This window comes from Pteropus medius, unplaced genomic scaffold (assembly GCF_902729225.1).
Source record: "Pteropus medius unplaced genomic scaffold, Ma_sr-lr_union100, whole genome shotgun sequence".
In the NCBI taxonomy this organism is placed as follows: Eukaryota; Metazoa; Chordata; class Mammalia; order Chiroptera; family Pteropodidae; genus Pteropus; species Pteropus medius.
Window position 1 is genome coordinate 1,880,781 of NW_024355008.1, and position 15,919 is coordinate 1,896,699.

The window sequence follows — 15,919 nt, forward strand, 5'->3', positions numbered from 1 at the left end:
GACCAAAAATGGAGGACTTTTTTTTTTTTGTCTAACCATTATACTGTACACCTGAAACTGATATAAAATAATATTGAATGTCAACTGCAATTTTTGAAAAAGGACATTTCTGTTTATTATTACTCCAACATGTACCAATTGTGTAAACAGAATTTACAATTGATTTGGCTTGGTATCCATCTGGGTTACCGGTTGGACTAAGCCTCAAAATTTCAATGACTGCACAATCAATGGTTGTTTCTTGCAAAATCTGAGGCAGGCTTGTTGGCTGTCCTCTATGTTGCAAACATGCTATGTCAAGGTTGCCAGGGCAGGGAAAGAGAGAGTTAAAGGAGTCATGTAGGCTCTTAACTAACTCAGCCTGAAAGTGATAAATACCACAGCCCATTGGCCAGAACTAGAAACACAATTCCGATTGAGCTGGAGAAGAGGTTGGGAAAAGTGTGTGGAGGAGCACAGATATTTAATGAGCACTAATGATCTCTTCTATACACTTGAATCTTGATATTTTGAAATTACCTAGCTAAAAAAATTTGTAGACAATTTTATATCATTTCAAGTTTTAAACATCAAAGTAAAACTTTGATTATTTTCTTCAAATATGCTTAAAGTGTAACTGTATGGTGGAATATATACTATCGTTTTAAGAAATTCTTTTGAATTCCCTGTTAAAAATGATAATAGTTGTGAGATTTTGTTTAATAGTTGTGAGATTTAGGTAAGTCATTTCACTTCTCTAAACCTATATCCCAATTGAAAATGAGATCTAATCCCTCATTCATGGGTATGTTGTAAAAATTACGTAAGAATTCTTACATAAAACAGTTGACACAGTGCCTAGGATAAGGTAAGTGTTCAAAGAATGTGAATTTTTCTTCTTATTGGTATTAGTGATATTGTAGTGTATCTACTACTGTTGATAGTAATATCATTTTATCTTTTTCTCTGAATCAGTGATGTATCCATAATCATCAGAAGATAGTGTACCTTATCAGAACGAGCAATGTTTTGGCTAAGTTCTGGAAATGAAATGTCTTCATCTTTTATATGTTCTTATCTTGGTAGACATGGGGAGTTTCAAAGGTCATGCCCTCCCTGGAACTTTCTTCTTTATATTTGGTATTTGGTGTACTATAAAGAGCCTTCTGAAGTATGCCTGCAAAAAGCACAAGCGGACTTCCTACTTGGTTTCCAAAACATTATTCCGTTGGATAGAAATTTCAGAGGGAATCACAGTAGTCTGCATGGCTCTAACTGGTGAGTGAACTATCTCTTTTGTTTTCTCCGTTTGGCTACTTTCACAAAGAGAAGATTGCTAAAATTGCTAAAATGTTTGAACATACACTCTAATTGTAACTTCTATCTGATATAATTGTTGGAAGATGATACTTCATGTTTATACAAAGGTCTGTGCCTTAATGAGTTAGTCATAGTAATTAACTTGCCTTTCCACTCAAGGTGAATTTCCTATGTAGAATTAGATGGAGCCTCTGAAATAATTTTATGTCAATTATTCTGATGCCTGAAAGAGTAAAGTCTGTCAAAATGACACCAAAATGGAAGTTTCAATAATAAATCACTGCTGATGGGCTGTGCAGAGGGTCAGGTTGAAGAAGACCTCACCACATAACGCTTATTCTTTTTGCATGATTTCTACTTTGGAGAGGGAGATTAGGTCAGATGACTCCTAAGACTTTCCTGTTGACTTTAAGATTCTGTGAAAATGTTCTGTGTTTTTAGAGTTTTACTTCAATCTCTGCTTTATGAAAGGCAAAACTTCCTAATTTTCCTGTGGATTTCTTTATACTTAATTGTGGCAATAGATCTTTGCTGTGGCCATCGAATTACAGGGCTACAGTTTCCAAAGAGATAAATTTCTTTTCCAAATTCTACAGATTAACAAATACAGCAGCATTTTTAAGAAGGTTTAACTCTTTGTGTAGTTCACTAGATCATATGCTGTATCTGTCAGTGCTTTCTCAGTTATCTGTAATTGGGGAAAAGCTGAACTCTACTATTTTTATCCTCAACCAAGCACAGCTCCCTACTTTGGGGTAGCTACCCAGAGATGCAGTGTATAAGTACGCAGCCTCTATAGAGCTGATCTTACAAATCCCAAACCCAAATTATTCAAGATTCATTTAGTCATTAGATTAAAATAGGAACTAAGATCATCAGTGGAACTGATCATGGTACTAAGTGGAACTAAGAGCATCAGCTTTAAAGATCTGTAATAGCTATTTGACTAAATTGCTTATCTTCGACTAGAAGGGATTATCCAAACCAGTATATGAACCTCTAAAACAAGCCTAAAGCACTAGTGTTCAACTGTTAGAGAACAGCCCAGAAAGAGGCATCGATGTCATAAAAGGACATTAGATTGGAGTAAGCAGTGGACTAATCCTCCCGCATCTTCTGCTTTCTTGGTAAAGTTATGGAGAGGGTTGCTAAAACTTTAATACGTTCTTTTACAGGTATGCTTGGGGAACAGTTTATTGTTGGAGGGCCTCACTTGTCTTTATATGACTACAAAGAGGGCCATTGGATTCAACTCCTGAGCTGGCATCATTGCACCATGTATTTCTTCTTTGGATTGATGGGTGTGACAAACATCTTATGTTTCACCATCAGTTCACTTCCTACCTCTTTAACTAAGTTAATGATGACAAATGCCTTATTTGTGGAGGGTAAGTATGAGTGAATATTTTCTTATACCTTTAACTATTATTGGACATTTGTCTAGCCCTTTATAATAATATTCTTTTAGTATCCTGTGCAGCCTTGATACATAGGGTTATTTATTTGGGCTATGGTGAGCTATTCGGTGTCCTACATGGATGCCAAAGATTTTCCGTCCCCACTGACTCATTTAGTAAAACTGGACAAGCACAATCATTCAAAGTACTTTATTCACATTTTATATCTGTCTTAAAGAACCACCTATTATGGTTATTTATCTCTGGGTTATCCTGGAGATTATTATTTCTGTTTTTAACAAATGAAACTGAGCTCAGTAGTGAAGCATGAATATCCTGAAATGAGGAGACACTCACAGCAGAGTAGCTTCCACTATCTACTAACTAGCCATTTTCATATTGATACAGTAAGGCTCCACTATTACATAATAAATCAGTTTCACAACAATTCAGTCATGTAAAAATATAAAGTCCTGTTTTGAGAGATTAATGAAAAACATTTTTTGGTCAGTTAGTTTCCTAATTATTGTATGGGGAAACACTGAAAACAGCATTTAAAAATTTGCTTTCATTTCTTGCACTTGAAAGGAATAGACTGATTATGGGACAAAAAAAGCCGCAAATTATTAGGAGGCAATCATTTCCTAACTGTACACCTTGCCTTTCTCCCACATGTGAAGATAACTTTTGCCAACCACTCTTTGTGAACAAGGGCTAGATAAAAAATGGGCACCAGGAACCAATAGCGTGAGTCTCATGATCTCAGGGTGCTATGATAGTTTGAATGAACACCTTTTCATCCTTATTTAGATGAAAAAGATGAAGCTGAAGCTAGAATCTGTCCAAGGGATTAAAAAATGTAGTTAGTTACTACTTCTTGGGAGCTCCCAGAGCATCTTTTCATACCCATCAAAGTCTACTCTTATGATTTGTCTAGAAATTTGCTTCCTTCAATGGACTGAATTCCTTAAGATGAGCTTTGTCTCATACATACTCTAACTCCTGCTCCCTGCCCCCATCATGCTTATTATTGATCCTCCTTCATAGAAGCTGCTTTGAAATATAGTTGAAAATATCATGTTGTGTTAGATAATAGAGACTGAGGAAGGGAAAAAATGTTAGGTTTTAGAGATTCCATTCTAAAGGGGTAATGATGACTCCCAAAATGCGATTATTGTGAAAAGCAGTGGGTACTGGAGATTATGGACAAATGTGTGTATGTGTAAAATTCTGTGTGTGTATGGAGAGAGAGAGAGAGAGAGAGAGAGAGAGAGAGAGAGAGAGAGAGAGACAGAAGAGAGAGAGAGAGGAAGAGAGAGAGGAAGAGGTTTCACTGAAAAAGACAAACTATGTTTTTCTAAGCCACTCCCCCTTAACCCCTGCTACCATTAGCTTTTATTTTCTACAACCATACTCATGGCCGGGAAATGCTGGACATCTTTGTGCATCAGTTGCTGGTCTTGGTCATCTTTTTGACGGGTGTTGTTGCCTTCATGGAGCTCTTCACACGCAGTATAACTGTGGAGCTTATGCGGACAAGCCTCATCCTGCTTCAGGCAAGCTGGTTCTGGCAGGTGAGTCGGGGCCTCCAGTTAATGTACCTGGTATCTCTACCTGTAACCATCTCTCTCTGTTTACTGGGGCATTTTACCTTAGAATCCCGGGACTTCTTTTTGATGTGCTGGCTGTGGTGAGAATACGGGCTCTTGAGAGGTGTTGTTTCTTCAAGTTGCCCAACGATCCTGGTAGGAGTGTTGACAGAGCAATGGGGAAGGGAGTGGGCTGTGTACATCTTCATCACACACCTGAATATCCACTGTGTAAGAAATCTGGGCTGGTAATTTCAGTTGGACGCAGTTTCTGATGCTAACGCCTAGTGGGTAATAAGCTCAAGAAATATGAAAGGCAGGAAATGGAGGAAACTATTATTGATTGAGAAACAACTATGTGCCAGCCCCTGTGCAGGACTTTTGCACACACATTGTTTCATTCCATCCTCACAATGACTTGGAAGTTAGGTATTAACATTCCCAATATTAATTGATAAGGAAGACCAAGTGAGACCAAGTTACTTTCCCACAATAATAGAAATAGAATCTAAACATGAGTTATCTGACCCCGAATCCCAGATTCTTTCTATTTTACTCTGTCTAATCCTCAGCCTTAGTGTGTTGTTGAAAAATTGTATTTCAATCAGTGAACACGTATTTTATAGAGAATGAGAAATCAAAATCCAATATCCATATATAGACCTAAAGAAAGTCTTGGGTGAAAGGTGAATGTGGTTTAATCAGGGAAGACTTCTTAAAAGAGATTTTCTATCGCCAGAGAGCAGAGATTTGGAATGATGAGGTTATTTCAGGGATTTGCATTTCACATGAAGAATGATAAGAAAGCTCTGGCAGGAGAGCGGGGAGAAATATCATGGTCAAAACAGGGGCTAGGAAAGATGTGATATTTAAGTATGTGATGGAGTAGAAAGGCTGTTGGAGCAGAGGCTAATAAGGAGGTGTTGGATTTAAGGGTTATTTAAAAAAAAATATAGAAAAAATAACAACTATCCTATAATATGATAACATTGATAAGTAGTGAATTTAACCAGTTTATATTCAGAAGTTGTTTTGTTAGATTATTTATCATCTGCTGGGAACTTAAACAGAATGGAATGTAAAATACTATTATGCATTCTATATCTCCTGATTGACATGTTTTATCACATGCATGTGTTACCTATTCAAAAATAAAAATAAATTTTAAAAAACTTAACAGAGATAACTTCTGGTCAATATGATACAGTGAGTTTATGCTTCAGTTTATCTCCTCTGCTCCAAGCACATAATAATGACATAATATATAATAAATACCTATAAAATAAAAAAGAAATTAACTCATTTCTCATTTAGAAAAAAAAGTGCAGCTCGCTGCCAGTGTTAATTTTACATAAACCCACTCTTCGAGGCTGAAGCAAATCTGACTGGTTTTTAATATGAAAATAAAGTGTAAAAACTGTTCTTGGTTTTATTTCTAATCAGAACTTGTCTCCAATCCTAATGTAACAGAAATGTATACATAAATTGGATTCATCAAATGAATCTTTGGTTAACAACTGAGAACAATGTTAACATCACACATTGGAATGTTATGTTTTCTAGGATTTGACATTTTCAGCTATTGAGAATTACTGTATTTTTTAAATGGAAATACCACTACTAAAAACATAATGCTTAAATAGAATGATGTCATTTGTTTCCAAAGACTATTGATATACTAGAGCGATGTGAAAATAATAATAAAAGCAAGATATTTCATGGCAGACTTTGGGGGTAAGGTTAGGACTGTAATCTGCGAGTTATCTTGGGTTAAACGCTGCAGTTGCAAGTGCCGTCGATGAATATTCTCGGGGCAAATGGGAAATGAGTTAAAAGAAGAAAATAAAAAAATAAAAAATACCAGGCTGCAATTAAACAGTATAAACAAAAACAGGGCAAGCCCCCTCGTGGGTCAGACACAGGCTAGAATGGCACAGCAGGAGTAGAGCTGAGCTGCAGGTCTGTGGCTCCAGGTCTAGAGTAGGCAGTGATGGTCAGTTGTTTGGTTCCAGTGGAACTAAAAGGAAATAAAAGAATTCCTCTTAAAGTGAGTGATGAAGCCAGGCTTTTGGATCTCTTTGTGTTGTTTGTATAGTTGATATTCCTAATTTCTTTTCATCCCATTGAGATCTCACTTTCTGATAGAGGTCTCTTGAAGTTTTATATTATAGTAATAGCTTTGTCATTACTCCTTATTTTCAGTTTTTGCTTTAATGTTATGAAGCTGTATTCTTCTCTTTTTGTTGTTGTTGTTGCTGTTAGGTGTGTGTGCTCATGTACTTTCAGTCTTTCCTGTTTATAAATAAATACACGTTAGGCTATAGATTTCCCTCTATGCACTACTATAGCTACCTTCCATAAGATTTGGTGTGTAGTAGTTCTCATTCTTGGGCAATTTTGAATATTGTATTTTCCATGTGCTTTCTTCTTTAATGAGTTATTTAGGTATGTAATTTTAAGTTTCCACAAACTAAAAAGTTTTTTCCAAAAACTTTTTTCTTTTGATTATTCATTTCTATTTTAATTGCTTCGTAGTCAGAGAATGTGTTCTCTTTGAAATGGGCTCAGACTTCCTTTGGGACATAGCCCAATGTCAGTGGTAGCAAATGTTCCATGCACTTGAAAAGAAAGTATATTCTGTCTGCGCTGGGTTCACGATTCCACATATATTTACCAAGTTTGTTAAAGAGCAATAAAGAATTCAGAAAGTAAGAACAAAGGAGAAACAAAAAGAGTTGAAAAAAAAGAAGAACGAGCAGAATTAAACTAATTAGTTTTCCGTTTAAAGTTCATAATTAGTTAAGGATCTGAGGAAGAAAGCTGTGGCCTGTGATAACTGAGAGTCAGTTGGCTTAATGTTGCGCCTTTTGGCAGAGAAATAATGTTTGCATGTTTCCCCAAAAGGTTTCCTGAGGAAGAGCTATGAGACTGAGTCTTTGGGCACAAATCTGTGATTATTTAAAAATATTTTCCATCTATCAGTATGTCTAGACTAGTTTCTTTTTTTACCTGATGGCTAGACTAAATAACATCTGAATCCTTAAAGAAAAACGAACATTTAATACCAATGCAAACACACACACTGGCAGGAAATGAAAATTTAGCATAGTACTTCTTCTCACCATTAGATTCCTCTGAAACTGAAAAAAATGGAGACTTAGGCGAATTTATTGTGCTTCCATGTTTTGTTGTAATGTGTGGTATACAAATGCTTATGGCCAAAACTCTATCTTAACCTAATAATATTACATAGTGATTTGCTTTTCACTATATTTTTTTCTCTCTCTACTCCTCCATGTATGCTTAAACCAGTGCATGAAAAATGTATAGACAAATTAGAGAAAATGCACACCTTGACTCTTGGAACCATAAGTATAAAGATGTGAACTGAATGAGGCAAAGGCTGAGATTGGCTACTTTTTTATAACATATGTAAATGATTGGGTAGTAGGCAAACCTAGAGGGAATTCTCCTCCCAACCTGTAAAAATGCTTTCTTTTCTGAACCTCATACAACCATATGTGTTTTATCAAAAACCTAACCACGTCATGCAGTTTAAAAAAGAGAAAAATCCTTCAGGCCCATTCATCCTTGAGTCATGTTTTACCTGAGTCTCTGTGTGGGAGAATATTTCTAAAGCTCGCTTTTGCACTGTCATTTTTAGCTTCCTTCCATCATTGTTAGAGTTGTGGCATAGAGACAGGGACTGAAGAAGACACTCCTGCTGTGTTTGCTTCTCATTATTTAGGACAGGTGTTTCTGTTGCCTCTCTCACCTCCACCAATTCCCATAGAGACTCCTCCCATGACTAACTAACCAGATCTCTGAGCCCAAACCAAAAGGCAGTCTCGTTTTGCCTTTAAGAAAGAACATTTCATCCTAAAATGCAAAAAGATCCAACTAAGCAGTAGTGGTCTGAGATCTGATACTGTAGATCAAACACTCACTGAAATAAATGATTGGAGAATAAGATATAAAATACTAGGAAATTCAAACTAACTTATAGGAAATGGGCCTCTGGCTTGTTGCCTATTAGAGATGAAAATTATTTACATTTTAAATGTGGTACTAATGAAGCTGAAACTAGTCAAAAACAGATGTTCAGGAGTGGCATACAAGATATAGCAAGTAAAACACTTTTTTTTCCAGGCCTTTTTTCTTGCCGTTTTGTATTAGGAAGCAAATTAAAATAGCAGATAAAAGAATACAGGCTGATTTTTATATTTAAAGGATTTAATGATTTGTGGCATTTTCTAACCCTTTGTTTTTAGCTTTCCTAATTTACTTGACTAAAATGACTAAGGAATGTTACTACGGCTTTCAGTATAATCACGTCAGTTAACTCTGTTCATAGGATTTGCAGTAACTTTTGGTCAAATCTTTAGCTTTTAATATCAGGCATTGAAGGTCCCAAGGAGATAAGGAGTGAGAGGTGCTCAAATATCTCTTTATTTAGTGTACAACAGTAAAAATTTTGCCTGGTAGAATTGACTGTGACTAATGGAAGTGACTTAAGAGAGATTTTATTTTGAAAGCTCCCAAAACAAATTGTGACTGTGGCATGTTGTGAGAAGTCCATGGGCCTCCAGGTCAGGCAGACCTAGATCTGAATTCTAATTCTACCATATTAATCACATGACAGTAGACTTGATATTCTGTGCCTTTAGGTTTCCTTAACTATAAAATAGAAATAATATCACATGAGATTGTTGTGAGAATTAAACATTGCAACTTGAAAACACATGCTGCTCTAAGAGGGGTGATGTTAATTCCTTAGAAGAGGGTAAAGACAGCTTCCAGAAGAAGGTGAAGTTGTGTTGGGGCTTGAAAGATAGATGAGGGTAACCAGTGTGACCAGGCTTGAAGTTTAGGACAGGTGATACTCCTTTGCTTATTTTGGCCTTAACTCCTGTATTCATTTCCTAGGGCTTCAATAACGAAGTTCCATAAACTGGATGACTAAAACAATGGAAATGTATTCTTTCACTGTTCTGGAGGCCAAAAGTCTGAAAATCAAAGTGTCGGCAGGTTGTTTTTTTCTTGGGGGCCCAGAAGGAGAATCTGTCCCATGCCGCTCTCCTAGATGGTTGCCAGCAATCCTCGGCATTCCTTGGCTTGTGGCAGCGTAACCTCAACCTCTGACACCACAGTCACATCTCTGTGTTCACATGGGTTTTCTCTAAGAACACAAATCATTGGATTTAGGGTCAATTCTAATCCAGTGTGACTTCCTTTTAACTTGATGACATCTGCTAAGACCCTCTTTTCAAATAAGTTCACATTCACAGGGTACTGGAGCTTAGGACTGCAACATACCTTTTTGGAGGACACAATTTAACTCATAACTGCTAATTCTTACCTTTGGGAGGTAGAGCAAATCACTCCCCAAGAAAGGGTGCTTGAGTTCTAGAGATGGCATTGGGGGAACATTGGTGGAACTGACAGGTGAGACCTGGGGAGTGAGTTCATAGCTCATTATACTCACCCTTCCTAAAAGGCCCTTTCTTGACACAGAATTTTTCTGTCAGTTTCCATGAGTTGCTATGACAGGAGGGCATGAGAAGCAGATTCTCATGGTCCTGACACCCAAATTAAGTGTCTGGGTCCCTTGAAATGAGAGTTCACTACATAACTTTCGTTTCCTTCTTGTCATTTCTGAACAGCGATCACAGAGGATCTAGAATTTCTTGCTTTATTCCAGGGCCTTCAGGGAGCCAGGCTCTGGTCATTTTGGTCCCTGGAGTGAGTTTCCCAGCTGTATGGAAAAAAAGTATTGCAAAGCACTGACGAGTCCAAGCAGCAGGCAAATCAGCTGCTTGGGTGGCATTCTCCTCCTGCAGTTTCTAAATATTGCAGGCACAGATCTCTAACTTGGTGTCTGTTGTGTCTTTTGCCAGTGGTATTAACGCCTCATCTCTTTAGAATGTTGCGGTGTCCTAGTGCAGAGGCCTCACCCTTGGTGGGTGAGGCACAGCAGCAATGATGCAAATGTCTTTCCAACTCTTTGGAGATGAAGAAACAGATTATGTGTTACTTACTGTTCTCAACTCTAAAATAGAGACATGTGTATTCTGGGATCTCCTGGATGCAGAGAAAGGCAGAAAGAAGTTATAGAGTGCCTTGCTAATTTCAAATTATGTGATATTTTGGAAACAGTTGTTTCTAACATTGGTTGGTAAATAAAATGCATAGCACCAGCACAAAAATAGAAAACTTCTGTCTGCCTTGCTTCACTTGATCAGGCAAGAAACCTGAATAATGACCAAAATGGAGAGTCCATTCATCCATCCATCCATCCATCCATCCATCTATCCATCCATCCATCCATCCATCCATCTATCCATCCGTCTTATTTTTTATTGGGGTAAAATTCACATGGAATTAACTATTTTTAAAATGCGAAGTTTAGTGGCATTTAGTACATTCACAATGTTGTGCAACTGTCATCTCTATTTAGTTCTAAAACATTTTCATTACCCTCCCATCCCCCCCAAAAACCCTTGACTCTTTAAGCAGCCACATCTCCTTTCCCTCTCCTCTTAGACCCTGGTAACCATTAATATGCTTTCTGTCTCTATGGGATTACCTATTTTGGATAGTTCACATAAACAGAATCAGACAATATATGAATTTTTATGTCTTTAACATAATCTTTTCAAGATTCATCCATGTTGTATCATGTATTAGTACATCATTACTTTTTATGGCTAAATATAGTCAATTGTACGGATATACCACACTTTGCTTATTCATTATCAGTTGATGGACATTTGGGTTGTTTCCAACTTTTGGCTATCATGAATAATGCTACTGTGAACATTTATGTACAAGTTTTTGTTCAAATAGCTGTTTTCAGTTATTTTGGGTATACACCTAGGAATGGAATTGTCAGGTCATGTGATAATTCTACGTTTAACTTTTTGAGATACTGTCAAATTGTTTACCATAGTGGCTGTACTACTTTACATTCCCACCAGCAACGTACAAAAATTATAATTTCTCTATATCCTTGCCAACATTTGTTATTTTTATTTATCATTAGGATTACCATCCTAGTGGGTATAAAGTGCTATCTCATTGTAGTTTTGATTTGTGTTTCTCTCATAACTAATGATATTCATCGGCTTTTGATGAATTTATCGACCATTTGTATACCTTTTTTGAGGAAATGTCTCTTCAACTCCTTTAAAAAAATATTTTTCGTCTTTTGCTGTTGAGTTTTAGGAGTTTTTAAAAATATATTATAGATATTAATTCCTTATCAGTCCTATGGTTTACAAATAATTTCTTCCATGCCATGGGTCATCTTTTCATTTTCTTGATGGTGTCCTTTGATGCACAAGAGTTTTTAATTTTGATGAAGTCAAATTTATCTATTTTTGCTTTGGTTGATTGTGCTTTTGATGTTATATCTAAGAAAATATTACCAAATCCCAGGCCATGAGTTGTTTTATTTTAAGAGCTTCATGGTTTTAGTTTTTATTTTTATGTCTTTGATCTATTTTGAGTTAATTTTTGTATATAGTGTATGGTAAGTGTCCAAATTCATTCTTTTGCATTTGCATATCCAGTCATCCCAGCACCATTTGTTGAAGAGGCTATTATTTCCCTATTATATAGCCTTGGCACTCTTGTCAAACCAACTTACTATAGATATGTGGGCTTATTTATGGACTGTCAGTTCTATTTTATTGATTTGTATGTCTATAATTATGTCAATATTATACTGTTTTGACACCTGTAGTTTTGCAGTAAGTTTTGAAATTAGCAAGTATAAGTCTTACAACTTTGTTTTTCTCTTACAAGGTTGTTTTGGCTATTCTGAGTCCCTTGTAATTCCATATGAATTTTAGGATCAGCTTTCCATTGCTGCAAAAAGGCCACTGGGATTTTGATAGGGATTGCATTGAATCTGTAAATTGCCTTGCGTGTTATTGCCATATTAACAATATTAAATCTTCCAGTCTATGAATATGTGATAACTCAATTTATATATATCTTTTTTGATTTCACAATGTTTTATAGTTTTGAATAATAAATAAATAAATAATAAATTTATTCCTAAATATTTATTCTTATCAATGCTATTATGAGTGGAATTGTTTTCTTAATTTAATTTTGGGGTTGTTTATTGCACGTATATGAAAATACAACCGACTTTTATGTGTTGATTTTGTATCCTGAAAGAATGCTGAATTCATTTATTAGCAATTTTTTTTTTTATGGATTCTTTAGGATTTCCTATATACAAGATCATATCATCTGTGAATATAGTTTTACTTCTTCCTTTTCAATCTGGATACCCTTTATTTATTTTTTCTTGACTGATTGCTCTGACTAGAATTACTAGTACAATGTTGAATAGAAGTGGTGAAATCAGACACCCTTGCTTTATCTTAATTTTAGGGGAAGAGCTTTCAGTCTTTTACAATTGAGCATAATATTAGCTATAGGCATTTATTTATTTTAAAAACCTCTTGTGCTCTAATATTGAAGTAATTGAGTTAGACTGCACAACTTAGAAACCTAGCTCATTCTCCGAAAGTCCACCAATCTCCAGAGAGATTACTATTCACATTTTAAAATTGATTTTTTAAATGTCCTTAAATTTTTTTTTGCAAAAATATGACCTACTAGATACCATCTATATTACTAAAACAGGAAGTAAAACCTAATGTCTTATCTGTAGCATCTCAGATAATGGGAGTTATCTTAATTACTATTAATCTTGGAAACAAGCATTTTGAAATGCATCATCTCTGGGGATGTGGCTGGTTATTTTAATATGTGCTTTTTTTTTTTTTAAATTGCAGATTGGTTTTGTCCTTTATCCCCCCAGTGGAGGTCCTGCATGGGATCCAATGGATCATAACAACATTATGTTTCTCAGCATATGCATTTGTTGGCATTACGCATTAACCTTTGTTATTATTGGAGTGATTTATGCCTTTGTTACCTGGTAAGTTAGTGATTTTTGTTCATAGAAATTCTATTCCTTGGTATATGATCAATAAGACTTGATAGTATTAAACTTAAAATTCAAAGGGGGATTTTATTCCTTAGCATTCCACAAGACAGAGTAATATAGCAGAAAATTATCTGCAAACACAGAAATTCCCAATCAAAAAGAACAAGTGCTGGTTTAAAGTTAAAATAAGCTCAACAGTATCTTTGCTGTGCCTCTGACCTGTGCATCACCCTTCAACACACTCTTCTGTGCCTCCATTTCTTTGCATCTGCTGTTTCCTTTTCTGAATGGTCCTACCCACACCTGCAGTGCGAGAGCCCTCTGTTTGCCCACATGTGCACCAATTATAGCACTTGCGCAGCTTGGTGTCATTTTTTGACCAACATAATGCCTCTCATTAAATTTGAGTATCTGATTAATTTGCCATTTACTCAAATATTTCTTAAAGTAAGATTCTGTTGAATACATGTTTGAATACATCCCGATACAATGTTTCGTGATGAGTGAGGAGCAATATAGCCAGTTGATAAGAATACATGTTCCTAGCTCTGCTATTATCAGCTGTATGACTTTGGGCAAATTATTTAACCACGTTAAGTCTCAGTTTTGTTGTTTGTAAAATGGGGATAATAATAGTACCTAATTAAGATCATGTATTTAAACTGCTTAGGCCATAAGAAGAGTTCAATGAAAGGTATTCTTGTACTTGTTCTTTTTGTTATTCTTCTTATTCTTTTTCTTACCCTTCTGTATCAAAAATGCATAAGTATCAACCCTTTGGAGAGAGACAGACAATTTAAATACAATATAATAAGTGGAAATAGTAGAAGAGCAAAGCACTGTTGGAGCTCAGAGGAAGCCTCCTCACAACTGAGAAATAATCTGCAGTTTGAAGGATGAGTAGGACTAGAAAGGAGTGAACATGGTTCCTCTCTCTCAGGTAGCTAATGCCAAAACACAGCTGACCTGGCCGATCCCAGCTACTAGGCATGCAGACTCCTACACATAATCCTTCAGATCTTAGCACTGATCAAAATGTTCCTTATCTTCAATCTTCATTATGGTAGCCATGAGCTACGTGTGGTTATTGAGGACTTGAGATGTTCCTAGTGCCACATTAATTTTAATTAATTTAAATATCTGTATATTCATAGAGATTACCATAGTGGACAATGTACAACCACAAGATTCTCTAGATTCCTAAAATGCAGTCACTACTTCTAGGCACAGTGGGGTCTCAGCCTCTGCCAAAACTAGCTTTTTACTCTTTAGGCTTGAGCCCAGGTCACCTCTCCTGCTCTGTGCTCCTTTAAGCTTCACTGCTGAAGCAGCTTTGGTGCTGGTTCTGAGTGAGGAAATTAAGGGAATGGCTTCCAGTGTCTCTGCTAGGCTTCGAGTCAGCCCACTTTGATCTGCAGTTGTCTCTTTCTAGAGGTCTAAGTGCTTTGAGTGCTGGGAAATTCTACCTTCTCATTGACTGATTTCCATTAGTCCTATTCCATTCTACGAAAGCATGTGCATGAGCTGGTTGTTAAGGCTGGCTCTGCTGTCGAGTGAAACCTGGCTTCTTCCTCTGTTGTTCTAGGCTGACATCTGGGCCTCATCTCCTTAGAGGCTGGGCAGCTTCCAAGACCAATGCCAGCATTCAGGGATCCTCTCTACCGCATGTCAGCTCCCTTCCAGAGTCAACAGAAGACTATTGTCTTTTCCTGTTTCAAAAAACTTCAGACTCCTAATGAATCTCTTATCTGCTAACAGTTCTCTAGAAACCAGAAACTCTGCTTATTTTTTCAATCTCTGCCCTGCCCCTTTGATGTTTTGACCGTGTAGTTCCCTCTACCTGGCATATCCAAATTACACGCCCATCTCTTCTATGAAAATGTTGGTGATTATTTTAGCCCTGGCTCATCTCCCTTCATGAGTTTTTATAGCACTTTTGTCTACCACACCTTTTAACAATTGTGAGCTATCTCGTGATGTTTGCTATTAGTCCATGTTAATGTTATCTGTTAGCTAGATTGTGTTGCCTTGAAGAAAAGACACCTTTTCATATTTCTCACAGCTCTTGGCGTACTGCCAAGTAGTAAGTACTCAATAAACAGTCGCTGTTTTAATAGATCTGTTTCAAAGTTACTTGACTATAGTCTTCATTTGTTTGGAAATCATGTTTTATATGCTTTCCCATTTTTGTTCTCTTGAAAATATAAAACCTGGAGCTCACGTTCTGACATAGTTTGACATGAACTTAAGCAATGGCTTTAAAATATCATTAAGATTCAGTACTGACTTTCAGTGAAGTCACATGGCAGGGTAATTCAGTCCTGTTATCACAAGGAGCTTTGAAAATGCCTTTGTCAGAGTTTGACTGTGGAGTGGTTTATGACTCAGTGATAGACGATGGATTTTCAGGACATTATATCAGAATTTGTTTGACATATCACAAAGATCACTATGGAAACAAAATGGAGTTGCCCCCCAAATCTCTGAAAAATGAAGCTGTACTCTCAGTTTTCCAGAATAATGGTTCAAAAATTGTCTCATCCAGTCCCATGCCTGCGGTCTTGATTATGACAGCTTGTAAGAGGGACCTATTTGGAATTCTTATGTGTTTCACTGTATTTTATATTAAAATATCTCTGTTGCACAAAACTATTTCGAAAGCTTCT

General features: G+C 36.4%; 1 protein-coding gene across 2 annotated transcripts in view; it reads left to right on the forward strand.

The window, feature by feature from the left end:
- The window catches only part of TMEM45A (transmembrane protein 45A), a 63,660-nt gene that overhangs the window by 45,247 nt on the left and 2,494 nt on the right, over positions 1–15,919 (forward strand). Inside the window, exons 2-6 of one of the 2 annotated variants that reach the window (XM_039857020.1) lie at positions 1,066–1,257; positions 2,475–2,687; positions 4,089–4,270; positions 13,099–13,244; positions 14,839–15,382. In XM_039857020.1, the coding sequence (XP_039712954.1) occupies positions 1,068–1,257; positions 2,475–2,687; positions 4,089–4,270; positions 13,099–13,244; positions 14,839–14,989 (882 nt within the window). In that variant the 5' untranslated portion in view covers positions 1,066–1,067 and the 3' untranslated portion in view covers positions 14,990–15,382. Of the gene's footprint in view, positions 1–1,065; positions 1,258–2,474; positions 2,688–4,088; positions 4,271–13,098; positions 13,245–14,838; positions 15,383–15,919 lie in introns of those variants that run through there. The other variant, XM_039857021.1, reaches the window with a different exon arrangement.